The sequence below is a fragment of the Elgaria multicarinata genome, chromosome 21 (assembly GCF_023053635.1).
Source record: "Elgaria multicarinata webbii isolate HBS135686 ecotype San Diego chromosome 21, rElgMul1.1.pri, whole genome shotgun sequence".
Classification (NCBI taxonomy): domain Eukaryota; kingdom Metazoa; phylum Chordata; class Lepidosauria; order Squamata; family Anguidae; genus Elgaria; species Elgaria multicarinata.
Genome location: NC_086191.1, coordinates 3,770,135 through 3,792,399, shown reverse-complemented (window position 1 = coordinate 3,792,399; position 22,265 = coordinate 3,770,135). Strand labels below are relative to the sequence as shown.

The 22,265-nt window shown below is 48.9% G+C and overlaps 1 protein-coding gene across 3 annotated transcripts in view; it reads left to right on the top strand.

The window, feature by feature from the left end:
- LOC134412031 (pre-mRNA-processing factor 39-like) overlaps nt 1–22,265 on the top strand; it is a 31,075-nt gene that overhangs the window by 5,635 nt on the left and 3,175 nt on the right. For 2 of the 3 annotated variants that reach the window (XM_063145790.1, XM_063145789.1), the window contains exons 2-12: nt 373–683; nt 3,726–3,851; nt 4,936–5,054; nt 6,088–6,255; nt 7,292–7,487; nt 8,417–8,545; nt 10,517–10,681; nt 11,929–12,055; nt 15,054–15,322; nt 18,204–18,388; nt 18,513–18,587. In XM_063145790.1, the coding sequence (XP_063001860.1) occupies nt 373–683; nt 3,726–3,851; nt 4,936–5,054; nt 6,088–6,255; nt 7,292–7,487; nt 8,417–8,545; nt 10,517–10,681; nt 11,929–12,055; nt 15,054–15,322; nt 18,204–18,388; nt 18,513–18,587 (1,870 nt within the window). The remainder of the gene's footprint in view (nt 1–372; nt 684–3,725; nt 3,852–4,935; nt 5,055–6,087; nt 6,256–7,291; nt 7,488–8,416; nt 8,546–10,516; nt 10,682–11,928; nt 12,056–15,053; nt 15,323–18,203; nt 18,389–18,512; nt 18,588–22,265) is intronic. The other variant, XM_063145791.1, reaches the window with a different exon arrangement.

Genomic DNA, 22,265 nt, shown 5'->3' with positions numbered 1-22,265 from the left:
GCCTCTTGAAGGCCTCTAGGGTGGGAGAGCCCACCACCTCCCTCGGTAACTGGTTCCATTGCCGTACTGCTCTAACAGTCAGGAAGTTTTTCCTGATGTCCAGCCGGAATCTGGCCTCTTGTAACTTCAGCCCGTTATTCCGTGCCCTGCACTCTGGGAGGATCGAGAAGAGATCCTGGCATGTGAAGCAGAGAGAGCAAGGAACGTTGGGCCGCCTTTCTTGGCCTGACTCAACCTATAAAAAGCTAGGAAATGCCCATTTCGCCCCCTCCGCCGAATAGTACAAACAGTCCTTCGCTGAAGGTTGCCAACGCTATTTCCTAGAGGGAACGGGAGACTTCTCATTTCCGTATTTGCTCCTGAAACCTTTAGGCCCTGACCAAGAGGTGCTCCCTAAGCAAGCCAGCAATGGCGCTCCAAAGCCAGAGGAAGCAGCACCAGCCCAAGGGTGCAACGGAGTCAACGTAGAAGCCAATACGCCGGCCTTGCGGCCCGAGCCTGCCAAGGAGGAGGTCCTGCAGCCCCCCGCTCCCGACGTGGTGACTCACGTGGCGCTCAGTCTGCCCGCAGAGGACCTCTCCATCATGTACCCGCTGGAGTTTGAGCGGTACTGGAGGGCGGCTCAGGAGAACCCCCTCGACTTCACGGCGTGGACCGACCTGCTGCAGTACGTGGAACAAGAGGTAGGCTGAGAGATGGTCCACTAGCTTTGAGGGAACCGAGGTTACTTGGACACCAGTAGGTGATTCCGCTGACAGGATGGAGAGTGGGTGGGTGTTCTGCCGGTTCTGGATGGGATTGCACTCGCCCTGAAGGAGCAGGTTCGTAGCTTGGGGGTTCTTTTAGATCCATCATTGTCACTTGAGGCTCAGGTGACCTCAGTGGCACGGAGTGCCTTCTACAAACTCCGGTTGGTGGCCCAGCTACACCCCTATCTGGACAGGGATAACCTGGCTTCAGTTGTCCATGCTCTGGTAACCTCCAAGTTAGACTACTGCAATGCACTCTACGTAGGGCTGCCTTTGAAGACGGTTCGGAAGCTGCAGCTCGTGCAAAATGCAGCGGCCAGATTGATTTCGGGAACCAGAATGTTTGACTATATAACACCTGCTCTGGTCCGCTTGCACTGGCTGCCTGTATGTTTCCGAGCCCAATTCAAGGTGCTGGTTTTGACCTATGAAGCCTTACACGGCTTGGGACCACAATGCCTGACGGAACGCCTCTCCCGACTTGAATATACCCCATCCCTACGTTCAACATCTAAGGTCCTCCTCCGGGTGCCTACTCCGAGAGAGGCTCGGAGCATGGCAACGAGGGACGGGGCCTTTTCGGTGGTGGCCCCCAGACTATGGAACGCTCTCCCTGACAAGGCTCGCCTGGCGCCAACACTGCTATCTTTCCGGCGCCAGGTTAAGACTTTCCTCTTTGTCCACGCATATGGCGGCGCATCTTAATCACCCACATGTTTAGTTTTTTTAACGGTTTTTAATGCTTTATGTGTGTATGTGCTGTGTTTTAGAATTTTAAATTTTGTAAACTCGTTTTTATCTCAATTTTAGAATTTCTGTAAATCACCCAGAGAGCCCTGGCTATGGGAGCGGTATAGAAGTGTAATTAATAAATAAATAGAAGTCAGCCCCAGGGTGCCTTCTTCGTTATGTCCCACCCTGTGCTCTAAAACAGTGGTTCCCAAACTTTTTCAGGTCACCGCCCCCTCGGTTCCACAAACTCACGCCCAGTGCCCCCTACCCTACACTATAAAAATCATTATTCAGAATAGCGGTTTTCAATGACCCACCAAGGAAGATAATAACAATAAAATTCAAAACAGTAACAATTTATTGAATACTTTATTCAAAATCCAATTACATTTTTTTAGTTTATTCAATTAAACTTGATCCAGTGATACCATCTTTTCAAAGTCTGATAGTCATTTGGCAAGAATATTAGATATCACATTTACCCTATTTCTTTGATTCTAAGACGCACTTTCCCCCACATATAAACATGTCTAAAAACAGGGTGCGTTTTAGAATCGCGGGTGTGTCTTAGGTTTTTTTTTTCTGTTGGTGGTACTGAAATTAGTGTGCATCTTACAATCGATGGCGTCTTAAAATCGAAGAAATACGGTAGTAACTAGGGTAGATAAGAGTACCTGTAAATTCTTAATGTGATGGATGGTTTGATGAAGTGGTACCAGTTTCCCAATGTCTGGTTTAAAGTCACTTAACGTGAGTCATAAATCACCATGTTTAGTGATCTGGAGTCGATTTCTTTGCTTGGAGAGAAGTAGGTAGACCACACTATTATTATTATTATTTATTTATTTATTTATTTATTTATTTATTTATATAGCACCATCAATGTACATGGTGCTGTACAGATTACACAGTAAATAGCAAGACCCTGCCGCATAGGCTTACAATCTAATAAAATCATAGTAAAACAATAAGGAGGGAAAGAGAATGCAAACAGGCACCGGGAAGGGTGAAGCTAAACAGTATAGAGTCAGAACAAACTCAATATTTAAAAGCTATAGGGAACAGAAAAGTTTTTAGCTGAGTTTTAAACGCTGTGATTGAGTTTGTAGTTCTCAAGTGTTCTGGAAGAGCGTTCCAGGCGTAAGGGGCAGATGTTGGAAATGCAACCACTCTCCATAGTGCAGGATAGCAATTCACCGTTAAAAGGACTCTTTTTAAACGGTATTAATACATGTGTGGATTCTTCCCCTATATGGCTTGGGACCAAACTACCTTCTCCCATAAAAATGTCCGTGGGTTTTAAGACCTTCTGGAGAGGCGCTTCTCGGAAAAGACCACCTCGAGCGCCCCCCCCCCGCCGCCCCTTTGCCTCTTAGCGCCCCCCTGCTGCCCCCTTGCCTCTTAACACCCCCCTGCAATCCCCCCCCCAAGGGGGCGGTACTGCCCACTTTGGGAACCACTGCTCTAAAAGATTGGCTCAGTTTTGATACATGATGATAAGCCAGGGTTTTGGACAAGCCTGGCTTTCCTTTTACAAGTAGCATGCTTGGGCGTGCTTCCGTGGAACGTGACATGTTCTGTGGTGTCTCTGTTGAGGGGGCCACCAGAGAAAGAGCCTTTTTTGTAGTGGCCCCCATCTGTGGAGCCTTCGTGGCGTCATCCCTATATACACTTAGACACCAGGTTAAGACCTTCCTCTCCCAGCAGGCATTTCTAACCTGATGCTCTTGGCTTTGCGATATTTTTGATCTTTTCATTGTTCTGTTGCGCTTTTTAGTTCTTAGCTTTTTACCATCATAGAGCCAATGAAAAAGGAATGGGGATTTGGGATTTTATTTAACCAAATTGCCAGAAGGGAAAGGTTAACAGCTCTTGACAATGAACTGAAGACCAGATTGATATTTATATCTAATTGGAAATGGAGGCTACAGCTGTTGAGTCCCCCCCGCTTTTCCCCATGTTCTACTAGTCCAAATAGCACTAGTGTTTCAGGAGGCAGGGCACCTGCTTTGCTTATAGAAAGTCGCAGTGTTGATTTCCAACACCCTCAGGTAAAAGGATGTTGGATAACAAGGCTGAGACGTCTTAGAAAACTGCTGTCAGCCAGAGAAAACGCCAGCGGCCCCCATTTATGTCAAGGCAAATTCATATGTTTATAGGGAGTATTTCTTACCTGGACGTGTATCTACTTATGGGACTTTATTCTTCTGACTTGAAGCTTTTCCCTCTTTACTGCTCTTTCAGAATCACATCTATGCAGCCCGCAAAGCCTTTGACAGCTTCTTCATGCGGTACCCTTACTGCTACGGCTACTGGAAGAAGTACGCGGACATGGAGCGTCGCTTCGACTTCATCAAGGAGACGGAGGATGTAAGATTGCCTGGGTGCTCTTGCTCTTTCAAGTGTGTGTCACGCCCGCCCCATCCAATTCAAACCACCGTGTACCATACAGAGAATCCTAGAATAGTAGAGTTGGAAGGGGCCTACAAGGCCATCGAGTCCAACCCCCTGCTCAATGCAGGAATTCACCCTGAAGCATCCCTGACAGATGGCTGTCCAGCTGCCTCTTGAATGCCTCTAGTGTGGGAGAGGCCACAACCTCCTTAGGTCATGAGTTCCATTGTCATAATTAATTAATTAATTAAATTTATATACCGCCCCATAGCCGAAGCTCTCTGAGTCAAATTCTTCTGGGAAGATCTCACACAATACATGACCTTTTCCATCGAGTCCAACCCCCTGCTTAATGCAGGAATCCATCCTAAAGCATCCCTGACAGATGGTTGTCCAGCTGCCTCTTGAAGGCCTCTAGTGTGGGAGAGCCCACAACCTCCCTAGGTAACTGGTTCCATTGTCGTACTGCTCTAATAGTCAGGAAGTTTTTCCTGATGTCCAGCCGGAATCTGGCTTCCTGTAACTTGAGCCCATTATTGCACTCTGGGAGGATTGAGAAGAGACCCTGGCCCTCCTCTGTGGGACAACCTTTCAAGTATTTGAAGAGTGCTATCATGTCTCCCCTCAGTCTTCTTTTAACCAAGTTAAACCTGCCCAGTTCTTTCAGTCTCTCTTCATGGGGCTTTGTTTCCAGACCCCTGATCATCCTGGTTGCCCTCCTCTGAACACGCTGTGCTCCACTCAAGATAACTTGAGCAAGTGAGACGAGCAACAGGATGGCAAAACACCTCAGACCTGAGCCATTGTATGGTGGGGGAGGGAGGCCTCCTCATCAAAAGTGGCAGATGTACTTTGAATGCGAAATGAAACTCACCTGAGCCGTCTGTCCGAAATGAGAGTCCCACACCCTGACACCTTGCGTCTGCTTCTGGCGCTGCTGGTGTGTCAGAGGAAGGAGGAGACCCCAGATCTTAAAGTGTGAAAGGAAGCAGAGAAACACACACACACACACACAAATTCGTAGCGTTTATTCTTTCTTTTCTCTGCTGCTGCTGCACAGGTTTTCCAGCGAGGCCTGCAGTCTATCCCGCTGAGCATGGACCTTTGGATCCACTACATCTCCTTCCTGCAGAACACTTTGGATATGAACCTTCCAGACTCCGCTCAGAAGATCTGCGGGTGGGTTGTGTGAGCTTGGAGGGCGGCTGAAACCCAGAGGGCGCCGGGGGAAGGGCAAGGTTTTTTTTTTAGGGATTTCTGGAGGGAGGGGGGCGGATTCTCCAGAAAGCCAACCTCGCCCTCCCTCTGGCTTCAGGAATTTTGCCCAGCATGCTTGCAAAACTTCCTTGCACCCTTGAGAAGTTGAAGGTATTCGTTCTCGGGCCTGCCTTAGGTAGTGCTGGTCGCCACAACACTGCCCAGCTAGGCCTCTCCCAGTGCCTCAGCAACACAAGGCCTCGATGGCCTTATAGGCCCCTTCCAACTCTACTATTCTATACTATTCTAAGCAAACCAACACAGTAACCAAAGAAGCCTCAGCTCTTGCACAAATACATCCCCCCGCCCGGCCCCAACTTGGAGCAGAGGAGAATTGAGGCTCATAATACTGCCAGAATGATCCCTACCTAGCTCTGATGTTGAGCGGAAGACTGGTTGCTTCAGGAGCACTTGATGCTGCCCAGAAACTCCGCACAGAACAGGGACAAACTCTCTTCCCAAGAAGGGACTGGAATCTCTCAAATGCTGCCCTGGGCTGCAGGAACACGAGCCCGCCTGTTCCAAGGGGGGTGGGAGCAGGGCTCATCCTCACTTTCCTCCCCTTCCCCATTGGAACAGGCAGGGTTGTGCTCCCGCAGCCCAGGGCAGCATTTGAAAGATTCCCCTTCTTGAGAAGAATAGAGTTACTGTGAATTGCTCTTCTTAATAGTGTCTGTAGCCAAAACTGCTGAAATACAGTGTTTAAAACCCACAAAACTGAAGAGGGGTGAGGATTGGGCATGCTCAGGGCCTGGGGATCGCTGACAGCTGGAAAAGGAAATGGGAAATCCTGGCGGGTGGAATGGAGTATGCAAAGGAGGGCATGGCTGGCTGGAACGCTGCACCGGGGGCACCCTTGCATGGGGGTGAGTGTTCGTGCGGCGCTTTTGTTGCGTGTCCTGCTTGTGAAATGAATGCCAATTCCCCCCTTTTTTGTGCGCTCTGTCCCTTGCAGCACCTTTGAGTCGGCTGTGGCTGCGGCAGGAGTGGATTTCCGTTCGGACAAACTCTGGGAGATGTACGTGGAGTGGCAGAGGGAGCAGGGCGACCTGAAAGCCATCACCGCCATTTACGACAGAGTGCTCAGCACACCGACCCAGCTGTACAGCCACCACTGGGAGAAGTAAGTGGGAGAGCTGAGGAGTTTTGAGGAGAGGCTGGAAGAACGGGGCCTGTTTAGCCTAGAGAAGGGAAGACTGAGGGGGGACATGAGAGCACTCTTCAAGTCCTTGAAAGCTTGTCACACGGAGGAGGGCCAGGATCTCTTCTCCATCCTCCCAGAGTGCAGGACACGGAATAACGGGCTCAAGTTACAGGAAGCCCGATTCCGGCTGGACATCAGGAAAAACCTCCTGACTGTTAGAGCAGTACGACAAAACATCAGGAAAAACTTCCTGACTGTTAGAGCAGTACGACAAAACATCAGGAAAAACTTCCTGACTGTTAGAGCAGTACCACAAAAATCAGGAAACAATATACAAAGATTGAAACCCACAAAAACAAGCAAAATACACATTACATTTAAAACCAGTATAACAACTTTAAAAACGATGAGCCGTAAAACAGACCCAGGGTCCCAGGGCCATTACGTATTGCTAAATGCCTGGGAGAAGAGAAAAGTCTTGACCTGGCACTGAAAAGATGACAATGTCAGCACCAGGCAGGCCTCGTCAGGGAGATTGTTCCACAATTGGGGAGCCACCACCCAGAAGGCCCTCTCCCTTGTTGCCATCCTCTGAGCGTCCCTCGGAGTAGGCACTCGGAGGAGGACCTTAGATGTTGAGCGCAGTGTACGGGGAGGTTCATGTCGGGAGAGGCGTTCCATCAGGTATTGCGGTCCCAAGCCGTGTAAGGCATTGTAGGTTAAAACCAGCACCTTGGATTGGGCTCCATAGTTTAACTCTGTGCTGTGTGAAGAAGTCCATCCTTTGATCTGTCTTGAATCCCCCCACCATCAGCTTCATGGGACAACCCCGCCTAGCCCAGTACTGTCGACACAGGCTGGCAGCAGCAGCTCTCCAGGGTTTCAGCCAGGATCCTTTTTCCTCGCCCTACCTGGAGATGGAACCCGGGACCTTTTGCACCCAGAGCAGGGGCTCTATCAGGCTGCTTTGCCACGTTCCAAATAGCATCATGGCCGTTTTCTTTCCCTTCCTCAGGTTCAAGGAGCACATGGCCAGCCACCACCCCAGAGATACTCTCTCCACGGAGGAGCTGGTGTGGCTGCAGTCGAAGATGGTCTCTGAGACAGTGGCCAAGACCACTGAAATGGAGGCAGAGGAGGCTCCGCCTGGGGAGGATGTGCCACTGAAGATGGAGGCCCAGCAGGAAGCTGGAGACGGGAGCCACGTGTTGGTGGGTATTCGTGCTGCTGGCTGCTCCCGTGTCTCTGGTGCTTGGTGTCACTTTTGTCAGGGCCTTCCTGGTTTCTATACACTGATCAAGGCCACAAGAATGTGGCCTTAACATCAGCATGTAGAATGTGGCTGGGCATCAGGAAAAGCTTCCCAACTGTCAGAGCAGTACAACAACATCTGGACAAACTTCCTGTTAGAGCAGTATGACAAAACATCAGGAAAAACTTCCTGACTGTCAGAGCAGTACGACAACATCAGGAAAAACTTCCTGACTGTCAGAGCAGTACAACAACATCTGGAAAAACTTCCTGACTGTTAGAGCAGTATGACAAAACATCAGGAAAAACTTCCTGACTGTTAGAGCAGTATGACAAAACATCAGGAAAAACATCCTGACTGTCAGAGCAGTACGACAAAACATCAGGAAAAACTTCCTGACTGTTAGAGCAGGATGACAATGGAACCTGTGACCTAGGGAGGTGGTAGGCTCTCCCACCCTCGAGGCCTTCAAGAGGCAGCTGGACAGACATCTGTCAGGAACGCTTTAAGGTGGGTTCCTGCATTGAGCAGGGGGTTGGACTCGATAGCCTTAGAGGCCCCTTCTAACTCTACTGTTCTATGAACGTGTTTAAACTTTGGACGGCGGCAGCAGCAGGCATTCCAAAAAGGAGTCCTTTAGGCAAATGGTTGCATGCTGGTCGGCCAGGATTTTGTTAGAGGGAAGGTCCTCCCAACATATGCACACTGCTCGATGCTTGTGCTACTCGTGGCTCAACATTCCCTGTTTCCTGCCGAATCTTAACGAACTCTTAGTCCTGATAACGCAAACCCTCAGCATGTCAATATAGGCATTGTTTTTCGAACTGTTCTAGCAGGGAACAGTTGCGTTGGCTCTAAAAGTGTTTTTCCTCTCTTGACGCGCCCAAGCTCACCGCTCTCGGTTTTCAGGGACCCTTGGACCAGGACAAGATCCGGGAGCTGGCACTTTCGATCCGCCAACAGATGTTCGCCCAGAACGAGGCAGAAGTCAGCAAGCGCTGGAATTTCGAGGAAGGGGTTTGTATCACGGAACTGCGCCTCGATGCCAGAAACGTGGCGGTTCGCTTCTGAAAAGGGAAGCTCAGTCCCGCCCGGCCACCCTACCTCTCTCTGCCAGGCTCATGGGGCCTGCGACAGAAGCAGGTGTGCGAGCAGGAATCCAGAAAGTTGGCATCCTGACATTCTATGCGGGTTCTTTTTTAGTTTCATTGCTTTAAAATTGAGTTTCTAGCTCTTCCGTTCACGGAGTCACATTGAATACGGTGCCAGCATTCCTGTAAGATGCCGAAAGCCGGGTTTTTAGGGGTCACTTGCGTAGCTCCTTGCTGGTCTCCTGTTAGAGAAGAGAGTGGCGCTTGTGGAGACCTTTGCCTGCCTTGGGGGGCTTCTTGCGTGAGGAATGCTGGCCCGGTGCTCGAAGGGCTGAGCGTCAGTCACCAGGAAGTGGTCCCGGAGTTGCCTCCGCGTAGGGTGGCCATATTCTGAATCCACAAAACTGGGACAATTTTTTTAAAAAACTCAGCCATATGTAAAGGTCTAGGGAAAGCCCAATTTTTCAATTAAAACATCAACTACTGTAAAACCAGACGTCTTAAATTCACTGCAACTTACTTCCAAGTAACAGATTTGAGGCTTGCAACCCAAATCCAAGGAGGTGGATTTTTAAAGGGCGATTTTTTGGGGAGGGGGTGACTTTCCTTTCCTTTCTCCCCTCTCTCCTTCACCCCCTCGTCCCCCACTCGCTCCCTCCCGTCCCCCACAAAACTCTCTTTCTTCCCCCACAAATAACCCAGCAGCTCCGCCCTGCGCTGACCCTAAAGGTCTGACCACGACCATCCAAGCTCACCAAACTCCTTTGCATCGCATGGGGCTCAGGTAGCCGGAGGAGCGCACGTGCGCCTTTCCTCGCTGTTGTTTCTGTTCTACGCAGCCGTAGGCACAATAAGTTGAGTCTCAGTGAGTGGCTCAGATGAGCCTGTGGAGGAGCGGTGATGCTCTGTAAAAAGCGCTGGATTGATGCGTCTTTTTCTCTGCTGCTTCTGCTTCTGCTTCGCAGGCTCAAGGCACCATTTTGGAGGTCAGAATTTCTCCGGCCAGCTGGACCAGGAATCCGGGATTCTTGCCCAGCCGGTTGGGACATTTCAGAATCTCTTGGAAATCGGGACATTCCTGGTTTTCCGGGATTTTTATTTATTTATTTATTTATTTAAGGATTTTTTATGCCGCCATTCAGCCAAAAAAGGCTCTCACGGCGGCTTACAAAAGTATTTCTTGACAGTCCCTGCCCACAGGCTTACAATCTAAAAGACATGACACAAAAGGAAAGGGGATTGGGAGGGAGGAGGAGGAGGAGGAGGGGGGGGGGGAAAGGAAAGCAAATTCAGGCACTACAATCTTAGTTGCAAAGTTCAGCAGTTACAGTTGACAGCAGGAGGGAGGGGGCTCTCAGCTGGAGCTGGACCCAGGCACGGTGGAGAGGTGCCTGGCTGCTGCTTCCTCCCTCACTGGTGGCCTCTGCAGAGACAGTTGACAGCAGGAGGGAGGGGGCTCTCAGCTGGAGCTGGACCCAGGCATGATGGAGAGGTGCCTGGCTGCTGCTTCCTCCCTCACTGGTGGCCTCTGCAGAGACAGTTGACAGCAGGAGGGAGGGGGCTCTCAGCTGGAGCTGGACCCAGGCATGATGGAGAGGTGCCTGGCTGCTGCTTCCTCCCTCACTGGTGGCCTCTTCAGAGACAGTTGGTAGCAGGAGGGAGGGGGCTCTGAGCTGGAGCTGGACCCAGGCACGACGGAGAGGTGCCTGGCTGCTACTTCCTCTCTCACTGGTGGCCTCTCCAGAGACCCTACCTCCACAGGGCTGCAGGGCCTTGTGGGCTGCGCCTTGCCGTGGAATAGGATCGCCTGCCCTGCCTGTGCAGCGCGAGCTTCTGTCCTTGTGCCCTTCCGTTGAGCGCCTGCCCTTACGGAACGCTGCCTTTCCCTCCGTTTCAGATCAAGCGGCCCTACTTCCACGTGAAACCGCTGGAGCGGGCCCAGCTGCGCAACTGGAGGGACTACCTGGACTTCGAGATGGCCAACTCCCCGCACGAGCGCGCCATCGTGCTCTTTGAGCGCTGCGTCATCGCCTGCGCCCTCTACGAGGAGTTCTGGATCAAGGTGCGTGCCCTCGCCCTTCGACAAGGCCTGCTTCTGGCCTGCCCAAGTGTAGATTCTTATCTGTCCGCCGCCCTGAGATCTTAGTGATATAGGGTGGGATATAAATACTTTAAATAAATAAATAGATGTCCAAATCCCCCCCGACTCCACAGCGAATAAAAGTAGCAGCTCCTTTCCCCTTCCCTTCAGGCAGTCTGAGAGGCTGCGATGAAAACTCCCTCCGTTTGCGAACGAGCTGTGGCACGTTCTCATCCGGAGAGGGCAAGCAAGAAACGCAGCAGCTGTTCACACAACACGCTAACCCACACTCAGTGGTTGAGTGTGGGTTGGTTTGAACCGCGGGCTGTTTGTTGAACCGTGGGTTAGTGTCTTGTCTGAACGCAGCACATTTTCCGCAGGGTGGATTATCATAGAATAGCAGAGTTGGAAGGGGCCTACAAGGCCATCGAGTCCAACCCCCTGCTCAGTGCAGGAATCCACCTTCAAGCATCCCTGACAGATGCTTGTCCAGCTGCCTCTTGAAGGCCTCTAGTGTGGGAGAGCCCACAACCTCCCTAGGTAACTGGTTCCATTGTCGTACTGCTCTACCAGCCAGGAAGTTTTTCCTGCTGTCCAGCCGGAATCTGGCTTCCTTTAACTTGAGCCCGTTATTCCGTGTCCTGCACTCTGGGAGGATCGAGAAGAGATCCTGGCCCTCCTCTGTGTGGCAACCTTTTAAGTATTTGAAGAGTGCTATCATGTCTCCCCTCAATCTCCTCTTCTCCAGGCTCAACATGCCCAGTTCTTTCAGTCTCTCTTCATAGGGCTTTGTTTCCAGACCCCTGATCCTCCTGGTTGCCCTCATCTGAACATGCTCCAGCTTGTCTGCGTCCTCCTTGAATTGTGGAGCCCAGAACTGGACGCAGTACTCTAGATGAGGCCTAACCAGAGCCGAATAGAGAGGAACCAGTACCTCACGTGATTTGGAAGCTCTACTTCTATTAATGCATCCCAAAATAGCATTTGCCTTTCTTGCAGCCGTATCGCACTGTTGGCTCCTATTCAGCTTGTGATCTACAAAATTCCAAGATCCTTCTCGTTTGTAGTATTGCTGAGCCAAGTATCCCCCATCTTGTAATTGTGCCTTTGGTTTCTATTTTCCTAGATGTAGAACTTGTCTAGGACCTACATCTAGGTCCATTAATTTGCCAGCTGATTTGTAAATCACGGCCTGTTTCTCTTGTCCCTTTCCCCCTTTTCCAATCTAGTACACAAGATACCTGGAGAACCACAGCATAGCAGGGGCCAGGAGTGTCTTCCAGCGAGCATGCTGCTACCACCTCCCTCGCAAGCCCAACATCCACCTCCTCTGGGCAGCATTTGAGGAGAAACAAGGTGAGACGGTGACCGTCCCTGCACTGCCTACCGCCAAACCCGAGAAGCAGTTTATACTAAGTTACTTCCACTATTAGCTGCTGTAAGTTGGCTTGTAGGAGTAGGCAGGCCTCCGGGTTTCACAGAACTCTTCACCAGAACTCAAGCTGACATGTCAGTATTTGTGTTGATTTCCAAACGGTCTGCCATGAGTAGGACTGAGATGTGCTTTAGCAAAACCAAAAGTACAAGGTCCCCAATAAGATCAATATAAACCCTTGCGGTGAAAGAGACCTACAAGCTAGCCCTGAGCCAATGAGTTGCCAAATTTAATACAGAAATACCCACAAGTACAATTGGGCCAATGGGTTTACAGTGGTACATAGTCCATCAGAGTTTCAAAGCAGCCTTATCCATTGTGCCGGTCTATTTAACCACAACTTTGACAGCTCTGTCTGATCTCAAAAATATTTGAAATATTTTTGTAAAAGCCCCCCATGAGAGCCTTTTTTGGCTGAATGGTGGGATAAAAATGCTTAAATAAATAAATAAATAAATAAATCTCTTTAACAACAACCGTAACAGTTATTTTTACGGAACCGGGGTGTAATCTCCGCTTCGCCCAGATGAGGTCTTCCTATAGATCTCACAAGTCTAATAACATTTCACGGTAACGGATAACGTTGCAGAAAACGACGCTTCCTGAATAGGCGCTTCTGACACTGGTGTACTTGTCCTGATAAAGTCAAAATAGCCTTCTTTATTAACTGGTTGAAGGTGAGGGAGTCCCTGTTTTTTGATAGTTCACCCCCTGTGTAGATACTGTCCAGACCAGTCACCAAACAGCCGACACTGCTGTAGCAAAGGAGGCCACGATGCCGTACGCATTCCCCATTCTCTGGCTGTCGGATCGGAGAGCACTGATTCCTCTCCCGGTCCCCAAACCAATTTTCCTGCCTATATATTGACAGTGGAGTGGCACCCCTAGGGACATGCAAGGATTCCCTGGAGTGCCTCGTGTAGCTGGGCATGGGTGAATCCCCGAAGCATTGCCCATTTCCCAGAATGCACGGCCTCAAACCTGGGGTGCAGAAGCTCCTGTTTCAGAGAAACTTGGAGGAGGTGACGATGGAGAAAAGGCTGGGCCAGAAATACCAGCATATCTTAGCTTAAAGCTTTTTACTGCTTGTAAAAACCTGGGAAACCACTAAATGATTGATAATGGGGGAAAGGGGGTGGGGCTAGAAGGAGGCGGAGCTTTCTGGGGAACCCCAGAGGGCCAGATCAGGGCCTCCGGAGGGCTGGATTTGGGGCGGACATTCTGCACCCCAGACTGACCAGACAAAGCAGAGTCTGGGTCAGTGGGAAGTGACATTAGGCGGACTCATCTGCTCAGTTGCAAGGCGGATGCCTGCCTTTCGCCATTGCTGAAATTGCAGCGGCTTTCTGGTACAGCTTGGAGAGTGTGGGCACTCCTAGATCCATCCTTGTTACTGGAGGCCCAGGTAGATTGTAAGCCTATGCGGCAGAGTCTTGCTATTTACTGTTTTACTCTGTACAGCACCATGTACATTGATGGTGCTATATAAATAAATAATAATAATAATAATAATAATAGTGGCCTGGAGTACCTGGGGCCATCTTCGGCTGATCCGCCAACTACAGCCTTTACTAGACAGGGACAACCTAGACACAGTAGTGCATGCACTGGCAACTTCCTGATTAGACTACTGCAATGCACTCTACGTGGGGCTGCCCTTGAAGACGATTTGGAAATTGCAGCTATTGTAAAATGCAACAGCTGAACTGCTGGCAGGTACATCTTACCGAGACCACATCACACCGGTCTAAAAGGAATTGCACTGGCTGCCTCTACGCTTCCGGTCGGAATTCAAGGTGCTGGTAATGACGTTTAAAGCCCTAAGCGGCTTGGGACCTCGATACTTGAGGGAGCGCCTCTCCCTGTTTCTGCCTGCCCAAGACTTAAGATCTGATGGAGGAGCCTTCCTCCGCGTCCCACCAATGAGAGACATATGCTATAGCGGGTCATGGGAGAGGGCCTTCTCTGTTGTGGCACCCTGACTGTGGAATGCCCTCCCCTTCGACTGGTGCCGATGCTGACTTTATTCCAGCGCCAAAGACATGGCTTTTTAACAAAGCTTTTAATGGCTAAATTCACCAAGCCTGTACATATTATTTTTTTAAATTTTTTATTTTCTACAATACTTAAACATACACCAATACAATTTAAAAAAACACAACATACTACATAACTGTTGATTAACATTAATATCGTATCTATATAACATAATCAAACTTAACATAGAAGTGCACCCCCCACCTCGAGATCTCATTCCTGATTCCAAAATCTCATACTTTCTTCTGCTGGCGGTTTCCCACTTCCTTTAGAAAACACAAATATTAGGAACTGTTTCCAAATTCCTTCAAAATCATTTGTTTTAGCTATACCTCTTCTCAATTTAATATTACAAGTCAATTTATCATTAATAGCTATATCCCATACTTCTTTGTAACATTCTTCAATACAATAATCTCCTTGAATCTTCCAGTTCAAGAGACATATGCTATAGCGGGTCATGGGAGAGGGTCTTCTCTGTTGTGGTACCCTGACTGTGGACTGCCCTCCCCTTGGACTGGTGCCGACACTGACTTTATTCCAGCGCCAAAGACATGGCTTTTTAACAAAGCTTTTAATGGCTAAATTCACCAAGCCTGTACATATTTGTAATTGCTTTTACTGTTTTTAAGTTCTGTACTGGTTTTAGCTTATTCATGGTTTAATTTGTTTTTAGCTGCGTGTGTGTGTGTGTGTGTGTGTATATATATATATATTGTTTTATATTGCTTGTATGATTCTATCTGTACGCTGCCCTGAGATCCTAGTGAGATAGGACGGGATACAAACGTGTAAATAAATAAGTACATATACGAACTAGACTCCTCCGCAAGCCGCTTTGCACGCACCTGACCGTGTTGTGTCTCCGTCCGCCCACGTTAGGAGAGGTGGAGGAAGCCCGGCGCATCTTGAAAACGTTTGAGGACTGTGTGCCCGGCCTGGCCATGGTGCGTTTGCGGCGGGTGAGCCTGGAGCGCCGGCTGGGAAACATGGAGTTGGCCGAGACGCTCCTGATGGAAGCCATCCGGGACAACGAGGGCATGCCCGTCTCTTCGTTCTATTCCGTCAAGCTGGCCCGGCAGGTTTTGAAAGTGCAGAAGAACTTGATCAAAGCCCGGAAAATCCTCTTGGAGGCGTTGGAGAAGGATCCGGTAAAAAATACTGACGTGTGTGTGTGTGTGTGAGAGAGAGAGAGAGAGAGAGAATTTTTTTGCAATGGAGGCCGGTGGCTCTGGTGGCAGTGAGGCAGTGAATCCGCTCCGGGTTTCAGTCAGAACTCTAAACAAGCTCTCCAAAATGCAGGTTCTAGGTCTGAAAAGGTTGAAGATGGCTGGTGCACTGACTGGCAATAGCTCTCCAGGGTTTCAAAGACCCAGGATCTCTTCTCCATCCTCCCAGAGTGCAGGACACAGAATAACGGGCTCACGTCACAGGAAGCCGGATTCCGGCTGGACATCAGGAAAAACGTCCTGACTGTTAGAGCAGTACGACAATGGAACCAGTGACCGAGGGAGGTTGTGGGCTCTCCCACACTAGAGGCCTTCAAGAGGCAGCTGGACAACCACCTGTCAGGGATACTTTAGGGTGGATTCCTGCATTGAGCAGGGGGTCGGATTGGATGGCCTTAGAGGACCCTTCTAACTCTACTATTCTATGATTCTAAGGAGTGCAGGACACGGAATAATGGGCTCAAGTTAAAGGAAGCCAGATTCCAGCTGGACATCAGGAAAAACGTCCTGACTGTTAGAGCAGTATGACAGTGGAACCAGTGACCTAGGGAGGTGGTGGGCTCTCCCACACTAGAGGCATTCAAGAGGCAGCTGGACAGCCATCTGTCAGGGATGCTTTAGGGTAGATTCCTGCACTGAGTGGGGGGTTGGACTGGATGGCCTTAGAGGCCCCTTCCAGCTCTACTATTCTATGAAAGGAGAGAAGCCAGTTCTCAGCATGCAAAATAGATTTATTGACCAGAAGCCCGAATCCTTTCAGCCAGTCCTTTATTTTGAGGCCTTCTTCACGGGGCTGTAACATTAACGATAAAACAGAGGACAATGACACAAGACCTAGTATTAAAACGTATTTCTTTTAATATATTAATTAAGCACATTGCCATTATTATTATCATCTCTTTCTCGCTCATGGCGGTTCTTCTAGACCAGCCTTCCTCAACCTGGAGCGCTCCAGATGTGTTGGACTGCACCTCCCAGAATGCCCCAGACAGCTGTCTGGGGCATTCTGGGAGTTGTAGTCCAACACATCTGGAGCGCCCCAGGTTGAGGAAGGCTGGTCTAGACGGACATGACGGGCTTTGCCAAGTCATGCTGTCTTCTACAGATTTTAATTATGACCGCTTTCTGGATGTTGATGTGGATGTATTTTGTTGGCCCAGTTTCTGAAGGTTTTCATAGAATCATAGAATAGCAGAGTTGGAAGGGGCCTACAAGGCCATCGAGTCCAACCCGCCGCTCAATGCAGGAATCCACCCTAAAGCATCCCTGACAGATGGTTGTCTTGAAGGCCTCTAGTGTAGGAGAGCCCACAACCTCCCTAGGTAGCTGATTCCATTGTCGCACTGCTCTAACAGTCAGGAAGTTTTTCCTGATGTCCAGCCGGAATCTGGCTTCCTTTAACTTGAGCCCGTTATTCCGTGTCCTGTATAGCTTTCTGTATAGCTTTTTGATGTAATGCTGGTGACTGATGTAATTAATGGAATATTTATTATTATTAATAATAATAATAATCCGTATAAATCTGGCCTTTTGCAAAAGTATAACACACAAGTCCTTACTTACTAGAAGGAGGTGTCTGCAGAATTTCTTCCAGCAAAAAACATCGTCTCCCGTGTTAATCTATTGGCGACCGAAAAGGGTACTCCTCAGATTCATTCTTATATTCTTAGTCCATTTTCTCTGCACTCTGCCAGGCGTGTCCATGCAGTTATTAAGTTCTCACAGTGGGACACTTGGCACCACGTTCATTCCCAAGTGGAAATGCCAAGGATGGAATCTGGACCCTTCTGCATGCAAAGCGTGCACGGCCTTTCTTTAGAGGCAACCCTCTTTTTTATTCTTTCACCGTGGTGTCTCCAGTCTTCTCTGCAGAACTGTCGCCTTGTTCATTAAAACAACAGGCTCTTGTGGCACTTTAAAGTCGAATGGGTTCATCGGGGCAGACTTCTGTCGCCTGTTACATGCATAAATTGTTGCCTTCAGTTGGCAGCGAGCTGGGGAGAATGAGAGGAGAAATATAGATCTCCTAAACCTCTTATTTCATGGCGTTTGGGTCCCATTGACCACAATTCTTTCTATGTACAAGGTTGTAGGTGCCACAAGACTTCTGCGTTTAGTAATCAGTTTCCTCCCATCCGTTCAGGTCCAGTCCCCTCCCCACCCCAGCCTCTTCCCCCCCACCCTTGGCACCAAAACAGTGAGGGAAAAGGATAGACAAATCAGCCACTGTCCGTATTAAATATGGATAGAAAAATCAGTATGCCGTTTTACAGCATTCCAAATTTTGCACCTGGCATGACCGGGGTGGATTTCATAGAATAGAATCACAGAATAGTTGAGTTGGAAGGGGCCTTCATCAAGTCCAACCCCCTGCTCAATGCAGGAATCCACCCTAAAGCATCCCTGACAGATGGCTGTCCAGCAGCCTCTTGAAGGCCTCTAGTGTGGGAGAGCCCACAACCTCCCTAGGTAACTGGTTCCATTGTCATACTGCTCTAACAGTCAGGAAGTTTTTCCTGACATCCAGCCGGAATCTGACTTCCTGTAACTTGAGCCCGTTATTCCGTGTCCTGCACTCTGGGAGGATCGAGAAGCGATCCTGGCCCTCCTCTTGACAACCTTTATTGCTGGCCAGCTTTTGCCAAAGCTTTTATTTTGAACTGCATGTTTTCTCAGGGCAGAATTTGACATGAAGCTGGAGGATGTATGACTTCCCCCCCCTCCCTTCCAAGCGTTGTTTCCTGACTGTTCTGAATTGTCCTTCTCGCCCATTCCCTCTCCCCTGGATTCTCGGTGGATTCAGGACAACGCTAAGCTCTACGCCAACCTCTTGGAGATGGAGTTCAGTGCTGATGTCCGGCAAAACGAGGGCAACACCATGAGTAGCTTTGACCGAGCCCTGACCAGCGGCCTCCCCCTGGAGACCAAGATTATCTTCTCCCAGCGCAGAGTAGAGTTCCTTGAGGACTTTGGGTCGAGCATAAACAGGTAATAGCCCAGGGCAATTGCCAAACTCCAGACTTTTTCTTCCTTTTACTGCCTTTCTGATTTGTGAGGGCACAGGCCAGAGTGTTCTCTGTCCCAATGCTCCTCCTCCTTGTTGTGCTTCCAGCTTACTGACATCGTACGACGAGCACCAGAAACTCCTGAACCAGCAAGTGATGAGGAAGAGGCTCCTGGAAAACGGGTGAGCAACTCCCCAACCACTCCTATTCTCAATCTCTGGCCTTCTCCATGTGTGTCATCGGCGTAGGAGGAGGCGCCTCCTTTAGGGGCAGGGCTTCTTCTCCTAGCTCTGCCCCCTGGAGGAAACCCCCACTGTTATCTCCAGTCTAAGGTTGGAGATAACACCAGGGATGTCGGAAGTGGCGAGACTCTGCCGGTGCCCCCAAAAGGGACTTGGCTGTAGACTGAGTAGCTAAGTGTGTAGGAAACTCACGCACCCTGAGGGTTGAAGTGACCGAAGTGAAGTTTATTGAACATACACAGAGTTTAAGTAGCCAAATCCCTGCTCCTTCTTCCCCCCTCCCTCAGCCGAAACCCCTTTGATCGCCTTGCTTGTGTCCTGAATCAACACCTTTAATCCCTTCTGTCTGCCAAGTTCGTCTGCCTTGGTGTTTGTTCCGTGCTAATCTGGAAGTCCAACAGGACATGCTTGCAGTTAAACAATGGCCAATTAACTGGGAGGAAGATAACGGCAAAAGCCCGTTTGCCCCCGGACAGTCTTCTGTCAACGTGGAGTTCCAGGCCTGTGTGTCATACTTCACTAAGTGGGTTTGTGAAGAAAAATATACTGCAAATATACTGTTTGTTACGAAAAATATACTGCTTGACAACACTGGCCTAGTTACTTGAAAGCTGCTCCTGGCTCCTCCAGCCTCCTCGGCACCCAAAGCTTCCTTATCTTCCTTTAAGGGCGGGGCTTCTTCTCCAACTCTGCCCCCTGGAGAAACCCCCCACTGTTATCTCCAGTATAAAGTCAGCCCCGGAAATGGCTGCATGGAGAAAATTCAACGCGTAAGATTCAGGATGCTACTCTGAGCCTAACGTGTAGGCCTTGGAGACTCCTTGGTTTTGCCTGGGAGAGGTGGAAGTCCTTGAGCAGATCTCAGGATTCTGGTAGTTGATCTTACACCTCACCACGCTACGAATATATACGAACTGTTGTCAAATGTTTCAACTTTGGTTTATAAGCACTGTTGCAATCAATGCTTTGTACTTACTTTGCTGCTACAAATGCATGCAACTGACGTTCATTTTATAAGTATTTTTACTCCGGATTTGTGGTTGACTATATTGTGATGTCAGTTATATCACCCTGTTGTCTTTGGTAGTCGTTTAATTTTTGTGAACCGCCCAGAGCGCTTCGGCTATTGGGCAGTATTTATTATTTATTTATTTATTTACTGCACTTATATACCGCTCCCATAGCCGGCGTTTTACAGAAATTCTAAAATTAAGATAAAAACGAGTATACAAAATTTAAAATCCTAAAACACAGAACATACACACATAAAGCATTAAAAACCATTTAAAAAAAACTAAACATGTGGGTGATTAAGATGTGCCGCCATATGCCTGGGCAAAGAGGAAAGTCTTAACCTGGCGCCGGAAAGATAGCAGCGTTGGTGCCAGGCGAGCCTCGTCAGGGAGATCGTTCCACAGTCTGGGGGCCACCACCGAAAAGGCCCTGTCCCTCGTTGCCACACTCCGAGCCTCTCTCGGAGTAGGCACCTGGAGGAGGACCTTAGATGTTGAACGTAGTGATGGGGTATATTCACGTCGGGAGAGGCGTTCCGTCAGGTATTGTGGTCCCAAGCCGTGTAAGGCTTCATAGGTCAAAACCAGCACCTTGACAGTATAAAAATGCAATAAATAAATAAAATAACACCAGGGATGTAGGCAGTGGGGGACTCTGCCGGTGCCCTCAAGAGGGACTTGGCTGTAGACTGAGTAGCTGAGCGGGTTTGTGCGATGCCTCCATGGCGGTGCTGGGGACTCTGCCAGTACTGGGAAGAGCAACTGCGTCCCTTCCTCTGTAATGGGAGAAGCACGACACTCTCATCCAATCCAGGGGGGAGAGGGGGATATAATGGCACTTCTCGCTTGGGACATCCATCTGAACGCCTTGTTTGCTGTGTTAAAAGCAAGAGGCTGCTTCTTTCCACGTTAAGATCATTTGTGTGCGTGTGTTAAGCTTCACAGACAGACCAGCCCTGTCAATAGCCTTCTGAGCTCTAGGGAGTAAAGGTGAGAATGCTAGCTTACCGTGCTGGGTTGTTGTAAAAGTTATGAGAAGGTAGTGTGTGGGTGCTGTGCCCTGAATGACTTAGAGCGCTATGAACGTTAAAAACGCTCTTGTGCTCCAGTTGCCTTCAGTGCTGAAGCAATATGGGCAAGCTATTCTATAAATAATTCTCAAATACCTTGTTCTGGAATGAAACCTGCTCATTGGGCAAGTCCATACCCAAGAGCCCTCTTTTTTTTCTCCCTCTTCCCTCCCCATCCCCTTTTCCTTGTGTGTCGTGTCTTTTTTAGAATGTAAGCCCGAGGGCAGGGACGGTCTTCTTTACTGATAAGTTATAAGCTGCTCCGAGAGCCTTTTTGGCTGAGGTGCAGGATAAAAATGAATAAATAATATAAGAGCCATTGGTAAAAAATGATATCCTAGCCATAGAATATATATATATTTGGACAATATATTATTATATAGAATCATAGAATAGCAGAGTTGGAAGGGGCCTACAAGGCCATCGAGTCCAACCCCCTGCTCAGTGCAGGAATCCACCCTAAAGCATCCCTGACAGATGGTTGTCCAGCTGCCTCTTGAATGCCTCCAGTGTGGGAGAGCCCACAACCTCACCAGGCAACTGATTCCATTGTCGTACTGCTCTAACAGTCAGGAAGTTTTTCCTGATGTCCAGCTGGAATCTGGCTTCCTTTAACTTGAGCCCGTTATTCCGTGTCCTGCACTCTGGGAGGATCGAGAAGAGATCATGGCCCTCCTCTGTGTGACAACCTTTCAAGTATTTGAAGAGTGCTCTCATGTCTCCCCTCAATCTTCTCTTCTCTAGGCTAAACATGCCCAGTTCTTTCAGTCTCTCCTCATAGGGCTTTGTTTCCAGACCCCCGATTTCCAGACCCCCCCTGTATTTGTATCCCGCCTTTGCCCAATACTGGGCCTTACCAAATTTAAAAACATACACATTTTAAAACCTACGAATAGAACTATGCAACGGTTTAAAGTATATTAAATGCATTCCAATAATAAAACATTTAAAATACGTGACAATTTTAAAAGTCCTTAGCACAGATGGAGGTCCAGATTAATCGCCAAAGGCCTTCCGGGACAAAAAAGTCTTTGCCTGCTTCTGAAAGCACATCAAGGAGGGAGCCAGTCTAGCCTCCCTGGGAAGAGAGTTCTGGAGCAGCCACCAAGAAGGCCCTGTCCCATGTTCCCATCAGACATGTCTGTGATGGTGGTGGGACTGAAAGAAGGGCTTCTCCAGAAGATCTCAAAAGCACAGGCAGGCTCATAAGGGAGAATACTGTTTTTTAGATAACCTTGGACCCGAGCCGTATGTGTGAGTGTTCTTGACAAAATAGTAACAGCAGTTCTGATTGTACAGTGGTATCTATTTTTTCAAAAGTGGCATAAAGTGGCATTCATTGACCTGGATTTAACAGGGTTGATTTTTAGCCTACTTTATTTATTTATTCATTTATTGCATTTCTATACTGCCCAATAGCCGAAGCTCTCTGGGCGGTTCAGAAAAATTAAAACCATTCAAAGTATAAAACAAACAGTATAAAACCATGATATAAAAGCACAACCCGGATAAAATCAGCAGCGGTGCAGAACTAC